This window comes from Perissodus microlepis, chromosome 23 (genome assembly GCF_051167445.1).
Source record: "Perissodus microlepis isolate ML-2025 ecotype Zambia chromosome 23, ASM5116744v1, whole genome shotgun sequence".
In the NCBI taxonomy this organism is placed as follows: Eukaryota; Metazoa; Chordata; class Actinopteri; order Cichliformes; family Cichlidae; genus Perissodus; species Perissodus microlepis.
In genome coordinates, this window is record NC_140482.1 from 16,694,573 (window position 1) to 16,722,142 (window position 27,570).

The 27,570-nt window shown below is 42.3% G+C and overlaps 1 protein-coding gene across 1 annotated transcript; it reads right to left on the reverse strand.

Moving 5' to 3' along the window:
• Positions 1 to 1,744: 1,744 nt before the first annotated feature.
• On the reverse strand, positions 1,745 to 27,570 carry LOC146361104 (sodium/potassium-transporting ATPase subunit alpha-1). The gene is made up of 23 exons (XM_084921131.1): positions 27,320 to 27,570; positions 14,853 to 14,966; positions 14,090 to 14,149; positions 12,265 to 12,366; positions 12,040 to 12,141; positions 11,741 to 11,854; positions 11,347 to 11,481; positions 10,651 to 10,768; positions 10,308 to 10,576; positions 9,920 to 10,228; positions 7,835 to 7,969; positions 7,471 to 7,663; positions 7,208 to 7,383; positions 6,973 to 7,109; positions 6,429 to 6,579; positions 5,210 to 5,378; positions 4,965 to 5,119; positions 4,688 to 4,811; positions 3,688 to 3,833; positions 3,477 to 3,607; positions 2,676 to 2,777; positions 2,445 to 2,536; positions 1,745 to 2,110 (listed from the first exon to the last, which is right to left on the reverse strand). Exons 1-23 carry the CDS (start codon positions 27,329 to 27,331, stop codon positions 2,082 to 2,084), a joined length of 3,075 nt encoding a protein of 1,024 aa, XP_084777257.1. The 5' UTR covers positions 27,332 to 27,570; the 3' UTR covers positions 1,745 to 2,081.

Here is a 27,570-nt window from a genome sequence, read left to right on the forward strand (position 1 = left end):
TCGTGGACATGTGTTGATGCTTTGGGATTGCTGTGGGTGCGAGACGCCTTTGTATTTCTGTAGGATTGTTTTAATTAGACCTGGATTTCACCCCTATATTTAACTCTAATTAAGGTCACCTGATGTGCGGGGAAGAAATGTAAGGAAAACAAACCATAGCAGCAATTTTGTGTCGAGCAAAAAACATAAATGAATAAGGTCAATGCTATTGTGTTTCTATCCGCTTTATTTACATTTCAAAGAGAACGAGTAACAGAGAGTTCCCATCTAGCCATCTTTATGAGTGGGTAATCTCTTAAATGGTAACAGTACATTGGTTTCTGTCATGCTGGGTTTTTTTTTTTAATAAACACTCCTGCTTCTGAAAAAGATGGGATGCTGTGTAAAATTAAAACACAAAATTGCAGTGATTTGCAAATCTCAAAGCACAAATTTTATTCACGACAGAACAAAGAAAACATACATTTTCAAAACATACATGCTGGCAGCGACACATCTTAAAACAGTTGGGACAGGACCACGTTTGCCACTGTGTAGCATCCTCTCTTCATTTAACAACAGTCTGTAATTGTGGTGGAGCTGAAGGAGAGCAGCTGCTGGACTGTTGGGAGGTAATTGGTGTCCCATTCACATCTTTTTCCATTCAAGATGCTCCAAATGATTTCAGTTGGTGAAATGTCAAGACTGCTGGCCAGTTCAGCACCAGGACTCTTCGACTGTGAAGCATCGTCTTGCTCAAGCATGCAAGACCTGTAAAAGAGCTTTGTTGCTCTAAAACCTGTATATACCTTTCAGCACTGATGGAGCCTTTCCAGATGTGCAAGCAGCCATTTCCATAGACACTGAAGCGCTGACAACAAGCCGGAAAATCCCCCTCCTCGTCAGTCCAGAGGACACGACATCCATCTTTTCCAAAACGAACTCCAACATTTGATTTCTGTGCCCACAGTTTCCCACTTTGCTTCAGTCCATTTTAAATGAGCTTTGGCTCGATCACGATCATGTTCACAGATGACTTCTTTGCATGATGGAGATTTCACCTGCATTTGTGGATGGCATACTTCCTGAGCTCATGCAATCTTTGAATCATGCCTGTTAATGCCTGATGAAGTGCTGCCTGAGGACCCGAAGTTCACAGGTATTTTATATTGTTTCCCCATCCGTGTCCCTTGCGCAAAGAGATTTCTCCAGATACCCTGAATCATTTGATATTAAAACTGTAGAGGAGAGTTTTCACAATTTCACATTCAGGAACATTATTCTGAAACTGTTCAACAACTTATAGATGTCTTTTTGTAGATTGAACCTCTGCCTCGCCAAGATGCTCTTTTTATACCCAATCACGTTACTGACCTGTTGCCAATGAAACAGTCAGAAAATCTTCCAGATGTTACCCTTTAGTATCACTTCTTCAGCCCTTTGTTGCCCCCGAATTCCGTCGAATTCCCCTTTATGCAATTTTTAATTAAATTTGAACATTTGATACATGTTCTATTAAGAATAAATAAAGGTTTACAAGATTTGCAGATCATTCAATTTTTTTGCTTTTTTTTTTTTTTTTTTTTTTTTTACATTTTACATCCCAACTTTTTTTTTTTTTTTAAGATTTAGGGTTGCATTTCAAAAGAAAGAAAGAAAAAACAAAGAAGAAGTTCGGGCCATTTGCATTACATTTTCATGGATTCAGTCAAAAAGGCTGGAGATTTCCCAGACAAGCACACACGATTAATGATGACAGGAAACATTCTGGGACCTGACTCGAGCGCATTTTTATTTAACGTTCATAACTGTTAAAAACATGTATAAAATTGGTCCTGTTTCAGAAACAAGGCACGCATAGTCATGTCAATGTTCAGTGTTCATGTCATTATTAGCATTATCATTTATCAGCATCATCATCAGCATGTTCCATCTCAGTATTTGTCTAAGAGTAGTATCAAGCATTCCCTAATATAAAAACACGTTCCAATTTTTTATTTTTTTTTCCACAGAGGTTAAAATTTTATTCCGAGCAGCAAGACAATATTCATGCAAAGACGGGAGTGGAGGAGAAGATGCGAGCTGACTGGACTGACAGGTCTTTAGTAGTAGGTCTCCCGTTCCACCCAGCCTGGATACAAAAAGGGAGGAGAAAAAACTCACTTGATTTAGAGGAAAACTCATTGGACACATTTCATTATACACTTTATTTTAAAGCATGGAAATAGGCAGGAGGATGGCAGAAGATTAAGGAGATGCCAATTTTTCCATTTTAGCCACTAGCCTCAGGGAGCAAAGAAAGAAGGAGAAGGGAAAGAAGAGAGGAATGGGTAGTAGAGAAAGTAGTACACACACACACACACACACACACACACACACACACACACACACACACACACACACACACACACACACACACACACACACACAAAAAAGGATAATAAAGGCATGGATTCTGGACTCACCTCCTGGGCTGCGTCTGAGGATCAGCTTACGGATTTCATCATAGATAAAGATAAGCAGGGAATAGGGGAAGGCGCAGAACCACCAGTTGGGCCTGGAAACGAACACAAACACAAAAGAAGATGAGAAACTGATCCAGAGCCCCAGGTCTGGATGAACGACATGTGGTAGGTAAACCAGATTAGAGTCCGTAAAGTACTTATTGGTGGTTTCTGGGGGAGGGCTTTACTTACTTAAGAGGATACATTCTGAGGGCAACATCCATGCCTGGGCAGTAGGAGAGGAAGGCAGCCAGAGCGGTCTCCTCAAACAGTCCAAAGATCAGGATCTTGTTCCTGAAAGAGCAACAGAAATAAATCAGGCTGAATATTTATAGTTTTATATGGTTTTATTGTCTTTGTGCCGGGATGCTGCAGTGGATACACACATTAAATATGACCAGAGCTCCACAAGTTCTTAATATGGTTATGTCAGGCTCACAGACTTCAATTGTGACCATAGAACTGGTTTAAACTTTGTTTGTGGTGGCCAATCACAAGGAAGTTGACTGAAAAGTAAGGACTGCCTTTAAGACTGCTTGTTTTAGACAGTGGCTGACCTGAGGCGCACCTTCGTCCAGTCTATAATAATAATTTATTTAAAAAAAGAAAAAAAAGAGAAAAGACTTTTGAACTGTGAAATGGGCAAAGCTACTCCAGTCAAGTCCATGAATAACAATGTGGCACTTGAAATGATAAGAATAGTTTCCCTTTAAACAACTGACACTGATCTGAGCAACCGATGCAAACCACAGCCGGAGTGCTTTTTAAATTAAGTATATCCTTCTTAGAGCCCAGAATATATGCAGAGGTTAGCTGGAGTTCTTCCCAGAGAAAGAGCACTGCTACTGCAATATGGATAAATAAGCATGACATTAAAGGTGGCAGCTGTTTCAGGACCATTTCAGAATGAAATATCCACGGCTAAGTTCAAGCAGAGGTGACGGAGAACAGTGATGCGCCTCCGCGTTCACAAACGGAGGGCGTTTTACTCACTTCATGCCCTGCTGGAAGACTGAGTTCCTCCTGGTCTTGCAGATGATCAGATCGGCCCACTGCACAATGACGATGCTGACGAAGAAGGCCGTGTGGCAGGTGAACTCCACGATCTTCCTCTGCTCGTAAGTCTGATGGAGAACACATCGTTTGCATCAGCTGATGATGGAACAAACTGTTACTTGAGGTCTTCCTTACAAATGTTACTCACCCACTGCTGTCCATAGCTGTCCTCCAGGTCATTGATGTACTTGTTATCCCAGGAAACTCTGATCCCCACCAGGGTGGCCGGCAGGAAGCCGTTTTCAGCCAAGATCACAAAGTAGGTGAAGAAGCCTGCCAGAGCCTGGATCATACCTGCAAGAGGGGACGATCATTATATCAGACACTTCATAACATTCTGATGTTTTAATACTAAAATGATGAATACATGCAGTTAATTTGTGTGAAATGTTCTCTGGAATCAATCATTTATTGATTAAACAGATCAGCTTTGTGCTCTTTCGGAAAAAACGAGACGAATGAGAACGTCGCCGTCTGAGTCGGTGAATATGATTATCCAGTCCTTTGGGTAATTTTCCGGATCAAACCATTTGTCAATGGGTGAGTAATTAAGTAAATAAATCTGATTAACCAGTCTTTGAGGCATTAGCGACTTAGAATAAAAATTACAAGTCGACTAAATTTCATTTTAAAATCATTATCCATAAGATGAATAATCCATAAAAAGATGCTGTGATACTTGTGATGTCTGGCAAGATGCACTGATCATCATCAGATATTCAAAGCCTCCTTAATGCAAACCCCCAAAACAGTTATATCATGTTTTTAAAACAGTAAGGAGGGTGAGGAATTTGTTTGAGTCTGTAACGCTCTTATAAGGAAGTTCAAAAATGGTCAGAGGGGTCAGGTTTATTTCTGGCTTCATTACCGAAGAGGGAAACATCATAAGCCCGAGGCAGTGCTCTGTCATCACTCAAACATACAACACGCATACACTTCAACTCTCTATCACTACAGGACTATTTATGGTGTATGCCTCTCTTCTTGTTATCTTGCTCCACCCAGACACTGAGCTGCCCTCTTAGAAAAAAGGGGAAAAAAAAAACCAAAAAAAAAAAACAAACATCTAGCAGAGATCCATGTCTAGAAAATGTCATTTCAGTGGGCAATTTCCAGAATTCGCATTCAAGTCGAGGCCATCTGTTTACCGATTTGTCCATAGGCTATACTGATGAGCCTCTCGTTCACCAGCTTATCTGTTTTGGGGTTTCTGGGCTGTCTCTTCATGATGTCGCTCTCAGCCGCTTCATAAGCCAGGGAGATGGCAGGGACCTGAGAGGCAGCACGTAGCACCAATCAACAAAACAAAAACACAAAGCACCAAAAAACATAAAAGTTCAAGTTCCTTGTTTTTCAAATAACTTAAAAATCATACAACTGAGCGATGATTCCTTAACCGGCAGCAGAAAAGAAATAAAACACTACCATGTCAGTTCCCAGATCAATACAGAGGATGGTGACGGTTCCCAGGGGCAGAGGGATGTTGGCGATGATGAAGAGGAGGAAGGGAGTGATCTCAGGGATGTTACTGGTCAGAGTGTAGGCGATGGACTTCTTCAAGTTGTCAAAGATCAGACGGCCTGATGAGACCAAAGCAAATTTGTTGTATTCATAAATGCTCCTACTACTTACACACAAGTAAGCTAGTGTCAATTTGTACAATCTGTTACCCTCTTCCACTCCAGTGACAATGGAGGCAAAGTTATCGTCCAGCAGGATCATGTCGGCAGCCTGCTTGGAGACGTCGGATCCAGCGATGCCCATGGCGACACCAATGTCCGCTTTTTTCAGAGCTGGAGAGTCGTTCACGCCATCACCTGTCACGGCCACAATGGCTCCCTGCACACAAGGCGGTGCCAAAGTCAAATTAAACAGAACAGAAGGGGAAAGGTGATGTTCTTTCTTTCAAATGACGTTACATCGTGTGACACAATCTCCTGCCTTGTGAAAGAAAAGCCTCAAAAGGTTTCAGGGAAACTCCCATTTTTGCATTTGACAGCTGTGATAAAAGTGACTAAGAGACATAAATGTGGAATCAGTGGAGAAAGATTCGCCGCTACAGTGTTACGTGTGACAAGGCTTTGGAAGGCTATTCGGTGGCTGTGTTGGATGCCAACAGAGGCAAAAAACAAACAAACAAAAAACAAAAGCCTGTGGGATTTCCTTCATTAAAAAAATAAATTTAAAAAAGGTGAGCGCCTCAATTATTTGTCACATTAGCTCCACACAGTGTTATTATTAGGCCTCCCACTTGAGCTAATGAACAGCGCACCAAGCATATTTTTGAGATTTATTAAACTGTGACAAAGAAAGAAGCCGACAGTTCAATTATTTATAGCCAAACGTGCATCAGTAAACTACCAGATCTATATTTCACTGCACCTGATGTGGCAAATACTGGCTGTTAAAGCGTGGAGATGAGAGACGTGTTTGAAACGTTACAGTCATAACAGTCTGCTAAACGCCGCCCTGCAAATAGCCATGAAGAGTCTGTGACGCCGAGTTGTTTACCGAAACCCTTGATCAGACATTATAAACAGGAATTATTTTAATAAATATCTCCATAGTCAGAGTCCACGTACAACTTTGAGTTTTCTCCCCCGCTTACTGATGCGCTCATAGATATTCATGCACACCGTTGAGCTCACAGCTTGACAGATGTTGGCGCTCGATTATTCAGCCAACTTGATCAGACCAAAGCAACAATCATAACAGACCACTGGGAGAAATTCACAGATGCATCTACATGACAAAGCAAAGGCAGGTGCTGTGTTTGCCAAACTAAAAAACACGAGCACAAACGCTGCAGGTGTTTGTGCGAGCAGGACAGTCTGCTCCATAGCACAGGTGAAAGCACTGTGCCACATTTTCACATTTGTTTTGCTATACCTGTCTCTGGCAGCCCTCCACAATGATCAGCTTCTGTTGTGGCGAGGTTCTGGCGAAGACGATCTCCGTGTGGTACTTCAAGATGTCGTCGAGCTGCTCTGGGGTCAGATCCTTCAGGTCACCACCGTGAACGACGCAGGCCTTGGCATCTCTGTGGGGAAAAACGACATTCATACTTAATGTTCTGACGGTGGAATTTATAATAGATAATGGCCGAAACACCCGATGAATCCAAGGTCCACTACTGATAATATGTCCCAAATCTTAATATGATAACCTAGATTAGATCTCAAATCCCCTCCAAAAATTGCAGATCGGCTTGGGTAAAAGACCAAAAGTTGAGGCACACAACGATGTGTGCTGCTGGTAAAGTTTCTGGGCTGCCTTTCCTCATAACAGCCATCCCTCAAGATTCTCGCCATTTAAAGCAATGCATTGTCAGGGACTACAACATCTAGTCCTTTTGCTGAATGTAACAGCCACATTTAAAAAGAAAAAGGGACCAAGAATGTGGCCATGAGGTAACCCCACAGAAAGTTGGTACCTTGGATTGACTTCGTTGATCGGGATGTTCAAACGTGCAGCAATGTCTTCAACAGTCTCGTTGCCCTCAGAGATGATACCCACACCTTTAGCGATGGCCTTAGCTGTGATTGGATGATCACCTGTTACCATAATCACCTAGAACGAGGGAAGTTTGTGCTGATAAGTCCAATAAGTCAACACTCTCATTTATGAAGTCTAAATGTCTGCTTTGAATGTGATCTCCGCATGCATACCTTGATTCCAGCACTCCTGCATTTACCCACGGCATCGGGCACAGCAGCACGAGGAGGGTCAATCATGGACATGAGGCCGATGAAGCACAGGTTCTCAGTGGGGAAGTTCACCTCGTCGGTATCAAAAGCAAAGTCCTCTGGGAACTGCTCATCAGGCAGGTGATAATGGCAGAAACCTAGATTGGACACGAGGTGGTCATTTAGGTTTCAACTCAGTATTATGAATTCAGAAATTTAAACCCCCAGCAGCCACAGAGCCTCACCCAGCACTCTCTCTCCCAGACCTCCCAGCTCGAGGTACGCATTCTGGAAAGAGTCTTTCATCTCGTCATCCAGAGGCTGCTCTTTGCCCTGTATCATGATGGTGGAGCAGCGGTCCAGAATTCTCTCTGGAGCTCCTTTCATGACCAGCAGGTGCTTGGACTCTCCTTCGCAGGAATTCTTGTGGATGGAAAGCTATGAGCACAGAACAAAAAAAAAAAAACAGGAACAAATTTTTAAAAAACTGTTGTTTTTTTTTGCACAGTTATGAACCCAACTTGCATTTAAGATAATCTTATATTGTAGATTTCATGTAAATAACAATAAATGTGACATTTCATAATGCACTGCATACTTTTGCCATACCTGGTACTTGTTAGTGGAGTTGAAAGGGATCTCAGCAATTTTGGGGGTTTTCTCCCTCATTTCTTGGACTGAGCCACAGCAGAGTTCAATGCACTTCAGCAGAGCCGACTCAGAGGCATCACCAGCCACATCTCTCTGGATGATGAAGATAAAATGGGGAAAACAATCTTAAGTAGATTATCCAACTATTCAACTGGGTTGCCAAATTACTGTACGGAGAGTTTAGAAAATTGTTCTCTGTTAAATTTACTTTGGAATAAGGCATAGCACAAGAAACAAAATGCCCGTTATAATTTTTCTTCCCATTGTAATAATAGGCCTTGATGAAAACCAACCCCATGTTTACCCTTGCCTCATTCTTGTAACAGTGACAGACAGGAAAATAATGAGCAGTGAAAGAACATGACTGATAATTATACAAGTGATACCAGCCAGATGCTTGCAGCTGATTAACACACACAGATACATGTGCACACTCAAGACACCCACACAGTAATGGGTTATGGACTCGCGGGGGAAAAGTCTTGGAGCCAAGAGACCTACGTGCAGCTGCGTGCTTGTATGTGTGTTGTTGTGTGTGTGTGTGTGTTGTTGTGTGTTTTTGGGGAGGTGGGGTACACAGTAATTATGTAGTTACATGTGTGTGTGCGTGTGTATGTGTTTATGTGAGCCACTGCAGTGGGAGTTATGTGAAGGAAAACAAGCCGGTCTGTCTAAGAGGAAAACATCTCAGCAGGGGTAAAAATAAATAAAAGCACAATAACAGAATTGGACCCCTGTTAGAAGGTTCAAAATCATTCATAAACAGAATAATGTAGAGCTGGATATGAAGATATGATTTTTAAGACCGATAACTTGGTGATTTAAATGTTCAACATATCGGCCTTTTTTTCTTTTTTTCAATTTTGCCACACACGGAACAAACAGATCTTCTCCAACTTTTGTTAGGTTTATTTATATTGATGATAACGACAATGCAGTTCCATAATAATCTAGTTTTATTGTTACAACAAGTCAAGGATTACTTGTTCACGCTCTGTCCAGCTCTCCTCGGATCAGTTGGCAGATATGCCAACGGGGAAGTTGCAAAGTCCCTTCTGGTAGACAAATGTCACCATATCAACACTGATTACACCATTAAAGGCCATTTCTCCCTTCTATTCTTAGAATTTTGATTTATTTGCCATTATAAACAGCAAATATCAGCCATCAACTTACTGCCAATATATCAGTTGGGTTTTAATTGCCATTGTGAGCACTGGGATAAAAGCATGATTACGACTGTCATGCTTTTGTAGCTATTGCCCAAATGGGCTACCAGCTGTGTCTCATATCAGTCGGGCTCTACAAAAATAAAGGTTGTTTACCAGAGTTTAATCTGCAACCCCTCCCCCAACTGATGAATGCTGTGAAGTGTCATGTGGGCCTGTATTTAAAAGGGGGCTTTTATCATAGGCTTTACAGGATTCTTTGGTCAGTAGCACGCCACAGAAATTATCAGTGGATCTCCCAGCTAAGTCAGCCCACTGGAAACACCAACACAAAGTACTGAAGCTTTGACACTCTTGATAAATATGTCCTAAACTGCTTTATCATGAAACATACACAAAAGCTGCAGCATCATTACATTTCCTTTCATAGAACCGAGCCGGTCTCTTGTCCTTTGTTAGAATATTTAGAGAGGCGTTCACGCAACCGCACAGGTGTTACAAACACTGGGAATGAAGTGAACAACATTAGAGGATAAAAACCAAACAATAGGGCAGAGGAACACTTGTGTTTTTCAAATCATTTGAAAAAGGGCATATTCAAATTTAGATAATGAGTCAGCAGTACTGGAGTTTTAAATCCTGCCCACATAATGAGCACACAAACTAAAAGCTTACAACAACAGAAAAACATTTCTTGCTGTTGAACAAAGGATTTAAGAGCACACAGGCTTCTGTTTTTAGCTCTTAAAGCTAATCATTTCCTAAAATACATAAACACATACACAATTCATGCAGGGGAAAAAGAAAAATCCAGAGAATGACTCAATTTGATTCCAATTATCCAAATAAACAGAAGGACAGGTGAAAGGCCTACCTTTAGAATGGGAACGTTGCTCTGCTCGGCCAGGAAGACGGCGCGGTTGCAGAGTCCGGCGATTCTAGCCAGAGAGGCCCAGGTGGCAGAGCTCCTGTCAAAAGAGGTACCGCTCTGGTTCTCAGTGGTGTCGGCCTCATGGATCTGGTTGTCAAACCACATGTGGGCCACAGTCATTCTGTTCTGGGTCAGAGTGCCAGTCTTGTCGGAGCAGATGGTGGAGGTGGAGCCCAGCGTCTCGACAGCTTCCAAGTTCTTTACCAGGCAGTTCTTCTTGGCCATACGCTTAGCAGTCAGAGTCAGACACACCTACAGTGGAGAATGCTTGGGTCAGCCAACTGTTTGAGAACCATTGGATCTTTAAGACACATGAAACATCTGGACTCACAGTGACAGTAGCGAGGAGACCTTCTGGCACATTGGCGACAATGATGCCAATGAGGAAGATGACGGCCTCGAGCCAGGTGTATCCAAGGATGAGGGAAAGGATGAAAAAGGACACGCCGAGGAAGACTGCCACACCAGTGATGATGTGGATGAAGTGCTCAATCTCGATTGAGATTGGGGTGCGTCCGACTTCAAGTCCCGAGGCTAGCGTGGCGATACGACCCATGACGGTACGATCTCCAGTGCTGATCACGATACCACGGGCAGTTCCTGTCGCAGGGATAAGATCATTAAATAAAAAATAATAAAACATTAGCTTCATTGTTCATTCTGTGTCATTATACCTTCAACACAGTTGGTCGAGAAGAAAGCAATGTTCCTCGTCTCCAGTGGGTTCTCGTTGGAGAAATCAGGAGTACGAGTCTGGGGCTCTGATTCACCAGTCAGAGACGAATTGTCCACCTGAGTGGAAACAACACAACAAACATATGGTAACATCTGCCTTTAGTTAAAATAAAATCATTGAAAGGTTCCTAGTGGCTCATGAAGAAGCTCTGCCTTAACTGAAGCATTTCTCTTGGGTCTTGACTTCAGGTTTGGGACCCAAAACGGGTCAGCGAATTTGCTTTTTTGTTTTCCATAACATAATAAGTGCCTGTTAATTAATGAGGCACCAGTCAAGTAACTAAAATAGTGACTTCAAAGGAAGAGTCAGAGAGGGTAATTTGGTTCTTCATGCTCTACTTCACAATCACATGACAATCTGATAATGAAGTGTTAAAAATACAAACGGAGTGCATGACATTGTTTGAAATCCACAATAAAAACAGAATTAATTGGTCACAGCGAGCCTGTATTTTATGAAAGGAAGCACTATTTTTAGAGAGACATTTCAGGAGCTTGGAATCACTAACAAGCACTGAACTGAAGGATTAAAAGGTTTCCCCTGGATGATACTGATGAGAAATTGTTTGCGGGCTTAAAAACAAAAAAAAATTAAAAATGAAATAGAGGCAAATAACTTATTTTGGAGCGCCCACCTTGCAGCCGTGGGCAGAGATGATTCTCAGGTCGGCAGGGATCCTGTCACCACCTTTCACCTCCACTAAATCACCAACCACCACATCCTCAGCGTTGATGCTCTTCTTCTCACCGTCACGAACAACCAGGGCTTGCTATGAGAGAAGAGAAATGAGAGAAACAGATGCTGATGTGAGACAAATAGAGTCGGGGGAACGTCCGAGTCCGTTTCAGCTGATTTCAGAAAGCACTGTGTGATTTAACAGGCATGAGACTGAGACGTCCCTCTCTGCTGCTCAAAAATAATAAACACAATAATAATCACTGTGACAACACTGCTTTCAGTGTAATGTAATCCGTCAGCAGGGGTCTCATTAGAATAGCAAGAAAAAAAGGCTCAAATTTAATAGGCACCTGTGGGACCAGGTTCTTGAAGGAGTCCATGATCTTGGAGCTCTTGGCTTCTTGGTAGTAGGAGAAGCAACCAGTGATGATGACGACAGCAGAAAGCACAACACCCAGGTATAACTGAATGGCAAAAACAGCGAGTTCAGACTTTTCCCCAGCAGTTCCTTTCTTATCCAACTTAGCTTCCTTTATTCTGTTAAGCTTCTGAAGGTAAATCCTATTAGGAATAAGTGTCTAGCATTGCCTGCTTTATGATGTTAAACTGGCTGAAATCATTTTCCACACAGTTAAGGACTGTAGCTTACATTATCATTCGCAGGTTCCTCCTCCATTGCAGCCTGGATACTATAGGCCAGGAAACAGAGGATGGCACCAGTCCACAGAAGCATGGAGAAACCACCAAACATCTGAAGGAAAAACGAGAACAGGACTTGCCTTTTAACTCACGAACTTTATGAAACTCGTGTCACAGTTTAACGTCGACGCCGAACCCCCCGACAATCTCCAAACAAGGAAGATTTTAAAGTTACCTGTTTGCAGAATTTGACCCACTCTGGGGTGGTTGGAGGAGGAGTGAGGGCGTTGGGTCCATCACGGGCCAGGATCTCAGCAGCCTTCTCACTGGTCAACCCCTGACATGAGAAAATACCGAAACAGAATGTTATAAAAATGCGCCAAGCTGACACGCAAGAGAGCTTGGACAACGATGTCTGCCTTTAAATGTCTTCATCACCATTTCCCAACCAGGGACAAATACACACACTGCCAGATATTTAAGCCCAGGGGGGACGGTAGGTGCTACTAGTTGCCTGGAAACACATCATCAACAGGGAAAAAAAAAAAAAAAAAAAAAAAAAAACCTACACAAAAAACAACAACAACAGGGCCATCTACTTCATCAGCAGGTAGGAGGAAGATGAAGAAGTGAAGATGAGAGGAGAGAAAGATGAGGCAAATGGGATCATATGAAATCAGGGCAGAGGGGCGTCTGTGGCTAATAAATTATTCACAGCTGCTTTAGACGCATGCATGCGCACGCATGCATAGCTTGGAGACCCCAGTTAGAGGCACTGATTAACTACTCTCCTTGATCCCTCCTGTATGACCAGGAGCACATTTGCATGAGGAGAAGGGGGCCGTTTGGAGGGTGCGACTGAGATGGCAGTGGCTGGAGACTGGGGGAGTGTCTTTAAGACAGGAGTGTGCATTACAGTTCATGCATTAAAGCCAGTGTATGAATTATACAATACAGTCGTCTTGCCACTGGGCTAATACCAAGAAAGTTAAGTGCATTTCCTTTTACACAGTGGCATGTGAGGTTCTGCACTGCAGGGTCTGTCACAATAAAAACAAGAGCTTTTCAACTTACAGTTATGACAAGGTGGGAACATACCTGAACTCCGCTTCCTCCAAATGATCGACAGCAAAGATTTTAAAACTTGATTCAACTCTCTTTGTCACAGTTCAATTTCCATTGCTACTCCTCTTTGTCCCACTGTTTCTCAATTAAAGGTTTAGCTTAATGCAGTCGACTTAAAAGTGAGGTCTAGGAAGCAGAGGGCTGCAAAATATTTTCTCTAAAAATCATAATATTCTGTTCTAAAGAGTCCTCTTTATAGATGGGGGTCATTTATGCCAGTAAAATTAGCATATTGCGACCATCACTCCCTCCCACGTTATTTTTGGACCTGCATAATCTCTGATATGCCTCATCAATCTGTCATGAACAGCCAACCATCCCTGCTACTGCATAGCTTGGCTAATCCAGCTAGCCAGCTGGCGAGCACAGGCAAATATTTTAGCCAGTCCACAGCATCAAGTGACACAGCTAAAAACTGGTGTTAGGATTATGACTGGGCGGAGGGCTCTCTCCCCTGGAAGTGATCCCTGGGCCCCCAGAAGTCTCTTGAACCCTCCTGGCTGAAACACACAAACAGAGCCTGAAGATGAAGTAGCAGCCTCAACAACCCTTCGTCACGCGAGCACAGATCGCTCCCCTCTTTAAACAAAGTCTCGTGTTTAATTCATCCGAGCACCATTAATCATTCATGTGCCGAATGTCAGCTGTCAGACCGAAGAGGGAAAACAAAAAAAAAAAAGAAAAAAAGGGGGGTTAAAGGCAAACAGCAGCCAGTTTGCAGCTTGTATTGCAGCTTTTTTTTTTTTTTTTTTTAAATCTAATCTCCGTGATAGATGGAGACACTTTGATGGAAATACTCTCCCCCCCCAAAAAAAAAATTACATTACGATGCCAGAGTCTGGAGACGAGGACAGCGGCTGCCAAAAGTTAGACTGTTTAAGGTTTTTAAAGCAGACAGAGAGCCAGAGGGCAGCACATTTTCAGCTTTCACTCACATTGGTGAGGTCCGTTCCATATTTGCGGTTGAGCTCGTCCAGGGTTAGCTTGTGATCATCCTGCAGGGACACAGAGACAAAGTGGCATCAGACCAGAGTTCATGTAATCCAAGTGTGTGTGGGCTCAATGTGCTGAAAACCAGTGATATTTACCTACATTTTACAACGACTTCCTCATATAAGATGAATAAATGAATGGAAAGATAATGAGCCAACAGAAGACAGAGAGAGGAGATGGTGAAGAAGAAGAGGTGAAAAATGAGAAAGGAAAAGATAAATGTAAAGTAAGTAGGAGGATGAGCTGAAGGAAGGCAGCAGGCAAAACAGGAGCATGAAATGAGGAAGCAAGAAAGGGAAAAGAGGAAGGAGTTAGGCAGGAAAAAAAACTGGAGAAAAACAACAATTAGGCAGTGGCAGGATGAAAAATGCTGTTTTTTTAAAGGACACTATTCAGAATTTAATGAGAAATTAACATGTGATTGGTAAAAGAAGGTATGATAGATCAACAAATGAAACTTTTTACTTTGACAGCTTTGTGAATATATTGACATCAAACACCAATTTTATGCTCTTTAGTACTGGCTGCATTTTGGTATTCCTTGTGGAGAGGTATATATGAAGGAAGTAGCAGTAGAAGATGAACACAATGGAGAGGACAGAGTGTTCAAATGAAAGGCGGGGGACTGGACAATCACAGGAAAAGGTCCTGAGGTGAACAAACGTAGCAAAAAAAACAAACAAAAGTGACCACTGACACACTCACCATGTCCACTTCCTTCTTTAATTCATCCATATCCTTTTCTTTCTTCTTACCCTTGCCCTTCTTCTTGCCGCCCTGCTCCGAGGTCGCAGCGAGCTCATACTGCTCTCGTCCTTCCTGGAAACACAAGGCAGATGGGGGTTAAAAAACAAACAAACCCAACAACAACAACAGAAAATGAGATACTGTTTAGTTACAGAAATAACTTTAGATTATCTCAAGAAGCTTTGTGAATGATACCAATAATGCATAAATTGGCAGTCAAAAGGTACAAAGTATAGTGTTAGTAATAACCACTGAAACGGTTATTGTTCTCTCGAGTCACAGGAGTTATATAGTACTTTTCTACTGCAAGCTAATTGAGTGCTTTCTTACTACAAGTCATATTCACCCAGTCTCACACACACATTCAAGTGTTTTTCTCTATACCTAAATGCTTTCAACCTAACAGTCACACTGAGATGGATGCATCGGGGGTTCAGTATCTGGCCCAAGAATACTTTGACATCCACACTGGAAGAGCAAGGGATCTAAAACTTCCCAAAGCAATTTACATTTTTCCAGTATTTTTTTCCTCTTTTTACACATTACATTACATAATTTTTTTTTTTTATGTGAGTGCATCTGCCTTTTTTGCTGCTCATACCGAGGCTGCTAGTTTGCGGCCGGCTCAGAATTCTGGATAGACAGAGGTGGTTTTCCTATGTTAGCTTCTTTAAAATGTGCATGTTCAGCTGGGTGAGGGTGATTAAAGTGCCACCCCCCACCCCGCACAACCACGCACATTTAAGAACTCGCCAACGACCGCGGTCACTTTGCTAACAATGTATGCAAACTGCTGCTTTGCTAAATGACCTATGTATGTAAGATTCTTTCTTTATTGGTTTCCTGATGAGATCTGACATTAAATCAAGACATTAAACCAGTCGTTCAGTCCCAGAGTATAAACACAAAGGACATTTAAAAAAACCAAAAACAAAAAAAACAAACAGATTTCCAAGTGTCCAAAAATCTTACTGTCATGACCTTGATATAGTCGTTTTTTGATGTGCCACCACTGGATAACATACCAGCACAGATAAAAAGAAACCAATACATGTGAGGCAGTTAATTCTGAGGCATTGGACAATTCAGAATTCATTCTGGGTTTATATCCACATGCCTATAATACAACTTCTACCATGTAGTTATAAAGCCATATAAGATCAAATCTTCGAGCCTAACAGTGAGTAGGTTCCCTCCTGTGATGCCAAACCAGCTTTGATCCTTTGGGGAAAGGACATAAAACCTCTGGGAGTATCCTGTGGTTTCTAACACTGAGACTTTGACCCCGGATTCTTTGGGTCATCTGGGTCATGTGGGCTTGCGGTATGGGGCGCATTCTAGAGAGGCCAGAGGAATGCTTGGGTCACTCTATTTGGTAAATGTAGTCCTTTAATAGCAGTTTTTGCTGCATGGCATGGTGCATTTCCTTGCTGGGGGAAGACTGTTGCCATTGGTAACTGCCATGGCCCTTACAGTGGGGTGCCTTTTCTGCATTGGTATTTGCGTGGATGGTTTGATCAAAGTGACATCCACATGACATTCAGAACCCAAGTTTTGTTTTTTTAGCACAACATAGCAACAACATGATGGATGTTATTTATTTCACCTGTCAGTGGTTTAAATGTTGGGCCAGTGAATATTAATCACTGCATGACACTGTAAGTGGGGGTGCGTGCCACTGATTTAAATGAACTGCAACCACTTGATAGCACACGCATGCTAAATAATAAAATGTTACAACTTGAAGGTGAAACCTCATGTTCCAAACCTTTTCTGTGCAGAAACAGACAGAATCATGCATAAGTAACACGATGACTACTGCCGAGGTGCATCTGATGTCTCATGACTCAAAATGCCAGAAGACATTTTGTCATACTGCATCTCTTTAAGCCTCCATGTGGGTCTGTGCACTTAAAACCGGATACAAAAATAACAAACATGGCCTTGTCTAAACCTCAGAAAACCTTGACCTAAATTGGTGAGACAAACTGCCACAAACTTCAGCCGACAGTCCAAGAAAGAATAGTCACCTCTTAACTTGTCACATACATGTGGACACCATCTGTCACTGCAAACAGCTCTCTTTTTCTTTTTTTTTTTTCCAGTAAACTTCTAAAAGCCTCTTCTTTTTAAAAAACAATAATCCATCTGTAAAATTGTGTTTCAGCAACTGACAATTTTGAAAATTTAAGTCAATTAAGCTTTCAAAGGATCAGTCGAGCTCTAGAGGCACATCTTTATCTGCCAGCATCAATAGTCTCACTTCGGAGAGGAGCAAGCGTTTTTGCGCTTGCTGGTCAGTTGCGAGATAAGACTTTCTCTGTGGTGAGCCAGATTACGGTGCTGGGTGAAACCAGTTTCACTTGTTGAAAACACCCACGTTTGCAGTACAAGGTGTCACTGTTGCATGCAAACGCATGCACACACAAAGCACTTTATTCACTCGCCAGTTTTCTAAATGCAACGTGAACAGTTATGCACCCCAGCCAAACACCAGAGTGGAACAATAAACCACACTAGTCATTTACTGGTAGTCACACTTATATATATATATATCACCCTAATTTGTTGATTTGAAACTCCAACTGGGACACAAATTCTCTTGCTGTAGGCAAGTAAACAGAATATCTCCAAATTTAGATCTTGCAGTGTCCACATAGAATTACTCATAGTAGTGAAAGCAGGTTTAAAAATTATCAAATAAGGAAACACTTCTGATTTTACATTTCACGACAGAGCAAGACTGTGCAAAGACCGTCTTCTAAATGGCCAAGCTAGAGAGACGGTGAGACAGAGTGGGGAAGTGGAAGAAAGGAAGTCACAGGAAACAGCTAGGGGTAGAAGTAGCGTTATTTTTAAAGCTCAAAACGCACAGCTCTGAAGCAGCACTTATGAACCCCTTTCTTCAACAGTGAGAAACATCGCAAGGCAATTCCATGTGCTGCTGAACACCTTCATCCTGTCCAGGGTTTTAAATGAGGTGAATAATGAGCCTACAGTTTATTGACACCATAACCAGATGGCCAACATAACCACTCCTTATATATGAGGACATGAACATTCTGCTTTCAGACTGCCAAACTCACAGTGGTTATTATGATACTCCTAAAAGACTAAAGTTATAGCCTCTATAGAAAGACTTGGTGATATGATGAAACAATCTGGCAATAATAGGAAATTATACAATTTTACTTTCATTCAGATTTGCAGGGTTTCTGAATCAATGCAACTGATGTGCTTTTTAAAGCTTTTTACCACCGATCAGTTATTATTTAGTCACATTTACAATGTTGAACTCTCAAAGGAAGATAACCGAAATTTTCAAATTGTTATTTTATTCCAACTGCCCAATTTAACAGATCAGCCAAAAGCTGATATCCACTTAAGCCCAAAATGAAATATTTCAACAATTATTTTGTACATGGCCACTTGACTAAGTGCAGACATTAAAATTCCTGTTCTTCTTCGAGGGCCACCATAAGACTGAACGCTTCAGCTGCCTTTAGCCTTAATGTGGCACATTAGCAGGCTACATAAAGACTCTGACTGTGATTAGGAATACTGATAACCATCGCCATTTTTTTTTTTTTTTTTTAACAGTCGATACTGATATTTGGAGATTTGAAAAATCCCACATATCAGCTGTTTTCCCTTTTGAAAGAAACAGGTTTGTAAAATGCAGGCATTTATGAATCCTCACTAGTTTAAAAATTATTGTTTTATTGCAGATTGATCTCAGTCAACCAACCAACTCTGATCAAGTCAGCTGGTTGTTATTTGTTCCAATTCAAACACAGGGGAGTTCCACCTGGTAGTCAGCCTATGCAACAGCAACACTTACACCATGTTCAAGTGTCTTTTTCCCATTACTTAATTCATTTATTGGTTGTTATCAATGACACTACCAATATACCGGCAAATACCCAATAGTTCAGCTCATATATCACAGATATATGAAGCAGGCTGTAATTGTCTCATAGTAACGGGATGTAGGTTTTTATATATTTCAAGTAAGATAATGTTGATATAACCTGGACAATTGGATAACTCTGGTTTTAGTAGCTATTGCCCAAATGGGCCACTAGCTGTGTGTTTTAACAGGTTAAACACATGTTTGATTCTCAGGGTTTGTGCTACGAGGGAGAGAAAGCTAAGCTAGTGTGTGCTTCAGGTATGTAACAGAAGACAGCAACTCTAGAAGCAGACATCGATCAGTGGTTAAGTCCCATCAATAATTCAGCGCTGTACAAGGTACAGCACTTTAAAGGTGTTAGCATGTTAGCAGAGAAGGAGGCTGTCCAACACCAAGTGACTACCAATTTGCTTCGCTCTTTAGGTGGTGATATTTTGGACCCAGAATGACTATAAATGAACATCCTGACCACAGTCCCAGTCATGGAAACATGCTAACTAATATTGTTTTTCTACCACATTAGCCCTTAAAGTTTCCCAGAGAGCCACCAGAGCACTGTGTGATCCCAAGCACATGTTGTTATTGTTGCTTGAGCCCCCTGGCCAGCTAAGCTGGGAAAACATCGAGCCTGGTTCTTGCTCTTAGCCTCTGGAACCTCAGGGGGCCCTCAGGGGCCATCTGGCTTTAGTGAGAACACTCATGAAGAGAGGACCAGAGCCCAAAGTTGGACACACATTTGTTTCCAACAGAGATGACGCCAATTTGAAGAGTCTGTAAAGTCCATGTCCTCCATGTATAAAAGTTCACATCCTGAACAATGTTTTATTGATAAAAATTCATTCACCTCTGGAATTTTGGATATGAAGAATACCAGGCTTGTGTATACCACCCGTTCTAATCAATCAATGAAAAATCATGCATTTGTCTTTGATAGCTTGTGATTATGATTTGATCATTTATCATCCAGGACTGCATGCACTCCTTAGCTGAATGGCCTCAGGAACGTATCACCTGACTGACGCACGTCAAATATATCATTAGACTTTGTGCAAACATTAATCGTCCTCAGAAAAAGAAGTTGAACTGCAACCATTTTAATTTTGACTGTCCAACTTAAATAATAATTAATAATTAAATATCTGTTAGCTTAAATAATTACAGTTTTTGGTTCTTTAATTACTATATAATAGTAGTTACATTAATTATCCTATTTAGGGTCAGACTGATACAGGATTTTTAAGACGAATACTCATGTTCAGTGATTGAAAAATCATATATTAGCCGATATTTTCAGGCACACAAACCAGTTTCTTCATACATTTGTTATGTGTAGCTACTAATTTGGTTTTAGGATAATGACAATTTTATATGCCTATTTGTATTGTTGACACTTGGTTTTTGTGTTTGTCTGTAGACACTGATACTGACATAGCGGCAAATACCCAGTATTAGTCAACTGTAATGGTTGGGCTCTAGTCCTAATAGGAAAGATAAAAGTTTATAATTGAAGTATCAAGAAATTACATTAATAAGTCATTAGTCTTTTATGTCACAGCAACAGTGTATTTATGAATATGAATGATACATAAAAGAGGCCACAACAATGCAGAGAAACCCAAACTTGGACTAGTGATCTGTGAGATTTTAAACACCTGCTATTTCAAGTCTTTCACTTCAGGTAAAAGATCAGAGTCTGAGAAGATGCCAGAATAGAAACACTAACCTGCTACAGAGCACAAAGTCCCTGACGGCAGACTCAAAAAAGAAAGCAGCTGACAAGCAGCTGACAAGCAACAGTCAAGCCGGAGCTGCTGCACCGCTCCCCTAAGTCTGCTCTTGACATTTCTTTTAAAAGACCGAGTAGATTGATAAGTAAATTTCCCTGTGTCTCGCACCTCAGTCAGTTGATTTGTCATTGTGCGCCTCAGCCAAAACACTTTTTTTCCCTCCCAGCCTTGAACTGGAACCTAAGTTTATTCTTAATCAAGTGACACTCAGATTATTTGTAATCACACAGCATTTCATTCAACTCATTGCTACTGACAGCATTCAGCCTCTAACTCTAAAGGCATTTGCCTTGACTATAAAGACAAAACAGTGTTAATGATCCCTCTGTAGCTCACTGCCAACACGTGGCCTTGAAGTCAGCCACAGTTGTGTGCCATTTCTTTGTTCGGTCTTTGATGCATTACTGTCGAAGCACCTGCCTCTGTGTGGGGAAAGCCCCATTTCATCAGTTGCATCAGTTTTAAACCCAGTGAACTTGCTCTGGTCCTGCCAGATAAGGGTGACACATAACTAAATCCCATGCAGGATTTTACCCACCCTCCCCCAGTCTTACTTGCACTGTACAGAAATGACTGCATCCCCCGTGACGGCGCTGCACCTGTCACTTTACTAACTGCTACTGAGACATCATAAATTAACACGCAGAGGTGCTGCACCTACACTTACTCCACAGTCACATGTTGACAGCTCATCTTCCTGGTCTCAGAAGAGGCAACAGAGAGTCAGGTGACTCTGAAGCTTTCGCGGTCTTTTTTCGCTCGCAAGACAACAAATCAAAGCACAGAGTCAGAGATATCAACTAGATTAAGGATATCACACAAGACATCGCTGTCTGCATATTTCCTGATGCTTATTTAGCTCGAAGCACAGCTGCAAACAAATACTACTACTTTGAGGATTCTGGGGTCCAGTGCACTTAGACTGAGAGGCTTCTCATAACCTTGAAGAGCAGCATTCAAGGTCAGTGAACTCCTTACAGCAGCAAGGTGGTTAAGATTAGAAAGAAAATGCAAAGATGAAAGTGGGGAAGGAGGTGGTATGAAGAGAATACACCGACAGATGATGAGCAAGGGAAAAAAATGAGAGGGAAGGATCTGCTCTACAAAAGCAAACGTCATAATAAACTGGTATGAATTCTCCCTGAACAATGGCCTTTTGTACTACCCTCACAAAATCTGCATCAAACACACAAACAACAGCCTCACAGAATCGTTTCATGTGCTTGGTAAGACCACAGGCACGTGGGCCATGTCATCTGTTATGATGCTGACCAGTGCTCATTGTTTTTTTTCTTGCAGCCTTTTTTTGGAGAATTTTGGGAATTTCAAAACAGGCTGGAACTCTTTTGTTTGTCTGCAAAAAGGCTACACAGTCCAGGAACTGTCAGAAAGATTTCACAACATTACAGACCGATATCAGTGACATTGAGTTCAGCTCAGCTTTTATTAGCGATTGAATCCCGTGAGAACTAACCGGTAAGAAGAAGGCTTGAGATGGAAAAAGAAGCATGACAAAGTTGGGGAAAACAGTGAAGGTTTGCATCTCCGAGCAGAAGCAACTTCAAAAGCTGACCCCACTCCCAGCCTCCCGGCTTTTGCTCCTCGCATGGGAGAACAACATCCTAGAGGCTCAAGTGGACATCAGAAGAAAGCGGTCGAGCAGCCACATATTTTAAAGTGTTCGAAAACGTTTTACAGGCAGAATTCCTGTGAGTGAGTCCACCCTGGTGCCAGGGTCTCTTACCAGATACAAAAGCTGCTCATTCAACTGTGCCCCCACAAACACACACATAAACACACACAGACTGTCCTGGGACTTTGCCCGGTTGCCACCAGCGACTGTTGCCACACCTCTGGAGATATGTGAATGGACAAAGTCACGTGTCACAGCCCCTCCTCCTCCCCCTTTCTTCCCATGCCCCCTCCTCCTCCTCCTTTATTCTTTCATTTCCTCCAACTACCCCTTTTTCTGTTTAAACACTGAAAAGAAAGTGTGTTAATTTAAATGTGTGGGGGGGGGGGGGGGGGGGGTCGTGTTTAAAACTCCCTCCACGTCCCTGTGACTCTCAGCTTTTCTTTTTTTTTCCCCCCATAAAAAAGAACAAAAGTGAGTGAATGAATGAATGTCTGGCAGTGTTTCCTCAAGAATTCAAACTGCAATCTTATGTCATAATCGCACGAGCCAACAGCTCAGTGATTCAGCCTGCAGATCCTGGATCTGGATTTTAACATGGCTGGAAAATTCCCATATTTCCTCATGCAGGAAAGGAGCACAAAAGACAGCCACCCGTGTGTTCTCTGCAGTTTTTTGGTTTTTATGTCCATGTTCCACATTTACTCAGCTACAGGCTCGCAGGGAAAGTTCAAAGAGCTGCCACGGAAAACAAATCACACGGCTCAAGCTTCTTAGCAAAACAGAGGGGAAGGCTCAGGGAGGGATGGCATGTGGAAGAATTGGAGGGAGGGAATTAAAAATAAAAACGAGGAAAGCCAGAAAGAATGGCAAAGCAGGAAAGAAAGAGAGGAGCTAAAGATGGCAAACAGATTGATGGAACGTAGGAAACACAACGGGTAAAGATTGACTGAGCGTAGGAAAAAGAAGCAGAGAGAAGGGGGTACGCGGTGTTCGGAAACAAACAAGGGGTACTGTGTGACAAAAGTCCCAGTTAATTCACAGTGACTGCCAAGCGGAAAGAATGTTAAATCCCCAGTAAAGAGGGGGAGTGGGACAAGAGCGGAAGGAAAACAGGTACAAACAGAGAACAAGGGGGAAACGAACTGTAAGGAATGGATGTGAAGGTGTAGATTAAAAGTGGGCGGGGACTAGCATGCCAAGTCAGCTTATGGTGGGAAGATGAGAGAGAAAAGTCTTTGATACGAGTGATGGGAGTGCCATCCAGAAACAGCAATATTACCGTCCTTTCACTGTTCACAGCATGTACACTTCAATGTTTCAACTACACTCGCATAGTCATATTTTCCATGCAAAACTGCAAGCTCAAGATCAGAAAATCCTCAGCTGTGTCCTTAACCAGTACTTTCACAGAGCCAATCTGCCTGTCCATAGATTTCAGATAAGACAAATTCAAGGAAAAACTTAACATTGGGTGTTTCAGTAAGGTACCGCAGCTACACGTTCCTGTACACCTGCTTTGGTCATCCTTTGTATTGATTTGCCAAGTTTCTACAACTCCATTAGGGTCCTCATTTGGCATTCCTAAGGATTGTGGTGGAACTCCCCAACATGTCCGTCCTAAAATTTTCTAATAGGACTGACTGCACCCTCTTCAAATAGTTATCATTAGTGACTGTATTGCCTCCTTTCTACTAGCACCTACTCATCTACTACCTACTCACTTGACTGTACTCAGTTTTTAGGATTTCCCATTAGGTGGCAGTGCCTGGTCTACTGGGCTGGGGTCAACAGACTTCATGCCACTGATTCCCTCAAACATGGAAATTAGGGAAATGGATGCACACAAACCAAGACCCTAGTCCAAAGACTAGGTGCAGACATTTACCATCAGCTTAGCAGCAGGTATACAGTCGCCTCTGTTTTCCATTGCTGTGTTGTATTTATTTCACATGTAAATGTTGTCACAGGATCTTTGGGCCACATTGCTATAAGGACCCCACCCACAGTGAGTGGTAATTGAAAGGGAAAAGGCTTAAACTGAGCCAAGTCGAATCCAGTACAGTCGAGTTGGTGCTAGTGGAAAAGAGGCATGTGTGTCCTACAAAGAGGGCATTATCATCCTGAAGAAGCTTACTCCCATCAGAATGAAAATGACCAGCAGTCACATTGTAACAATATGACGTAAGCTCTGGTTGAAAGGTCAAAACTCAACCCTCATAAACCCAAGTCAAATGTTGCCACTTTTAGCACTAAAGAAAAGAAAACCCCAGAAGGGTGGGAGCCAAAACACTGAGGCTTTGCAACGCAGAGTCTAGAAACTGATGGGAGATGTCAAGGAGGCTATGGCAGCTATGGACATTTCAACCAGTTAGAAAGACCCTTGTCGCATTTGAGTGATGCACTTTCAGCTTGCTGGAAGGCTGATATTGAATCCCCCAAAAACGGAGTTCAGGAGGTAGAGAGCCACCTGAATAAAAAACCAACACGAAACCAGTGGACCCAAACCATGCCAGCTCAAAGCCACTGGATCCCCCTACCACACAGGTCAAAATATTCCTCTTCAATGTGTCATCCATCCAAGTATGATTAAGACAGCTGGGTAGTTTAACTCTCTATAAGTGCAGAACGCATGCTGCACGAAAACAAACAAATTCAACCTGACAACCCAATATTCATGCAACTGTGACCATTTCACCCTACCCCACCCATTTACCAGAACAGGATAATTTCGTTGGTGAAAGGAAACTGCTATAGCTAAAGCGTTTGAATTGGTTGTAAAAACAGATGATTTTGAGGACCTGAAACTTCTTAATAATTCAGCCAACTGAGGAGAAAAAGATCTTAAAGGTTGAGTTAGGTAAGATTATGAAATATTTAGTCCGCTTCGCCCCCATTGCTCCCCTGAAAGCGTTGACAGCTGCCTCTGCGTTCAGATCCCCCACTCCGCAGTGCTCGCCTAGTTCAAGTGCAGAAGCTGCAGTTTGAACAGGTGAGGTAACCTCCCATCAGCTTCTGCACTGCGAATTTAAACAAAAGGAAAAACAAGTGTGTGTGTGTGGGGGGGCATAAACAAATATAGATAAGCTTCAGCTACCTGCTCCTCTTTCCTAAAGAGCTTTTAATCCATGAATGGATCATTCAGGTTAAGAGAGTGCACTGCACAGAAATGTCCGCAGCCCCTCCATCATGTCTGGAAGTTGTTCGGCAGTGGCAACTGGTGCCTCTTGGCTCCCCCCCTGATGTGCCCCCACCTCCCTCTTTTCAAGCAATCAATCCACCCTCTAGCTAGCTCACTTTGCTTTTGTCTCTTTATTGCACTGTGCAGCTGATGTGGTGAGGAAAATATTTTTAAAAAAAGGGCGAAAGAGTAATGTCATCCTCATATTATGAGGGGAGCGAGTGGGAGGCACACTTCCCCCCCAAAAAATGATCTTCCCGTACCTGTGCTCACTCTCTGCCCCACTTCTTCTCCATTGCAACTTAACCCCCACCCCCTCGGAAGGCTCTATGGTGGCCATCATCTCTTCCAAGTCTAGCTATTTGTCCGTGCCAGCACTGAATGTATTTGAGAAAAGGAGAGAAGAGGAAAGGGAGGGGAGCAGGAAAGGAGGGGAGACACTGTGGGGGAAGTGGAGGCTCGAATGGGGGCAGGGCATGGCTTTCATCACATATGGGAAGGAGAAAAAAGAAGCGGTGGCCAAGAAGCTGAGAGAGAGTGAGGAGAAAACTCTGCGGAAACAGAAGGAGGGAAAAAAATGAAAGAGGAACAGACTGAATGAGGCGTTCTGCTTCACATCTCCCGCCAGATCTCTCTCAGCCCATCTTCCCTCTCCCCTTCATCCCACCTCTCCATCCCTTGCAGGCTGAATCTGTAATGAGTGCTTCCCCTGCGCAGAATGGCAGGGTGTGGCGACTGCTGACATTACATGCAACTGGCTTCAGTTTCATCCCCTACAATTCAAGCCGGGGAGGACGGGGACGATATCAGCCATACCAAGAAGCAACAGAGGAACAATAACAGACTGAATCTTTCCATGTAAAAAAGCTTGACACTAATATATGATGAAAAAAGACAAGGAGGCGTGGGAATTTTAAATCAATTTTAAAACATCACAAAAAGGGCTTAAACTGTCCTCTTTTCTTTTTTCTCTTAACAATGCCTGCAAGCAGCTTATAGCAATTTTAATCTATCAGTGATGGATTGCTGCCACCATGGAGCACAATTACCCTTTCATCCATTATATTCCTGCAGTTAAAGTCACAATAGCGAACCCGCATGACACAAAACTACCCAGCAAGCAGTCGAAGAAATTCTCCCTAAAAGGAGGTACGGCTGACTTCAGATAAGTTTAAGATAGCTGCTCACAGTTGCAGGCAGAGAAAAATGGGTCGGGCTGCTAACATATCCCTCCCACTGCCAGGCTGTTATTCCCAGAATAAAAACGCCTGGTGCTGAAATAAAATAAATAAATAAATACAAGTAGCGAGAAAGAAAAGCCACAGTTCTTCCCTAAAGGCATACATTTCTGTGCTATGTGTTGCTCACGAAGAGCTTTCCCACTCGAGTTGAAGCTTAAAGTGGCTCTAAAGTCAGTAAAGTGAGCACACCGTTACTTTCTCGAGCGGGTTTATTTCCACAGCTGCACCGTCGCAGCTGGAAAACTGGAAAACTTTTGACAGCTCAGGCGGTTCAGAACATCTCGTTACGTAACGGGACGCCGCTCAAAAGCATCTCTGTGAGCGATGGAAACTTACTTCACAGCGGTCTTTATCCTTGACGGGCTCAAGTCAATGACAAAATACATAAATAACAGAAGGAGAAGAACAAGAAAAGGGGGGAGTCTCTACTCTCTGAGGGTTCGAAACACGGAAGTACCCCTCAAGAGGCATTTGAGGAGAAGGCATTTTGAAGCGTTTCGAGCAAATCGCAACACATGGTGTAGCATCAGCGTCGACTTAAAGCGAACCACTTGTTTGAATGGCGAACTTTCAAATATCTCATTTTGCCTACCGCTTATTCTCAGCGGGAGCAAATAAGAGCATTTGTGGAGTCGAACAAAGAGGTAAAATAAACATTTTTTATACTCACTCCTCGTCCCATGGTTGCCAAAATGCGGGGTTAATTCTTCCCAGTTCAAGTAAAAAAAAAGAGCAACGAAACTCCACCTTAAATTTATATACAGTTAAAAAAAACAAGCTAAACAAAAAACAAAGATAAAAAAATAAAACTCCTGGATGTGCCTGTTATTATATAGATATATATTTTTTATTTATTTATTTATTTTTGTAGTCAGCACGTGTCACTCCTCCGCAGCACACATCCGAGCTCGCGAGCCGTCG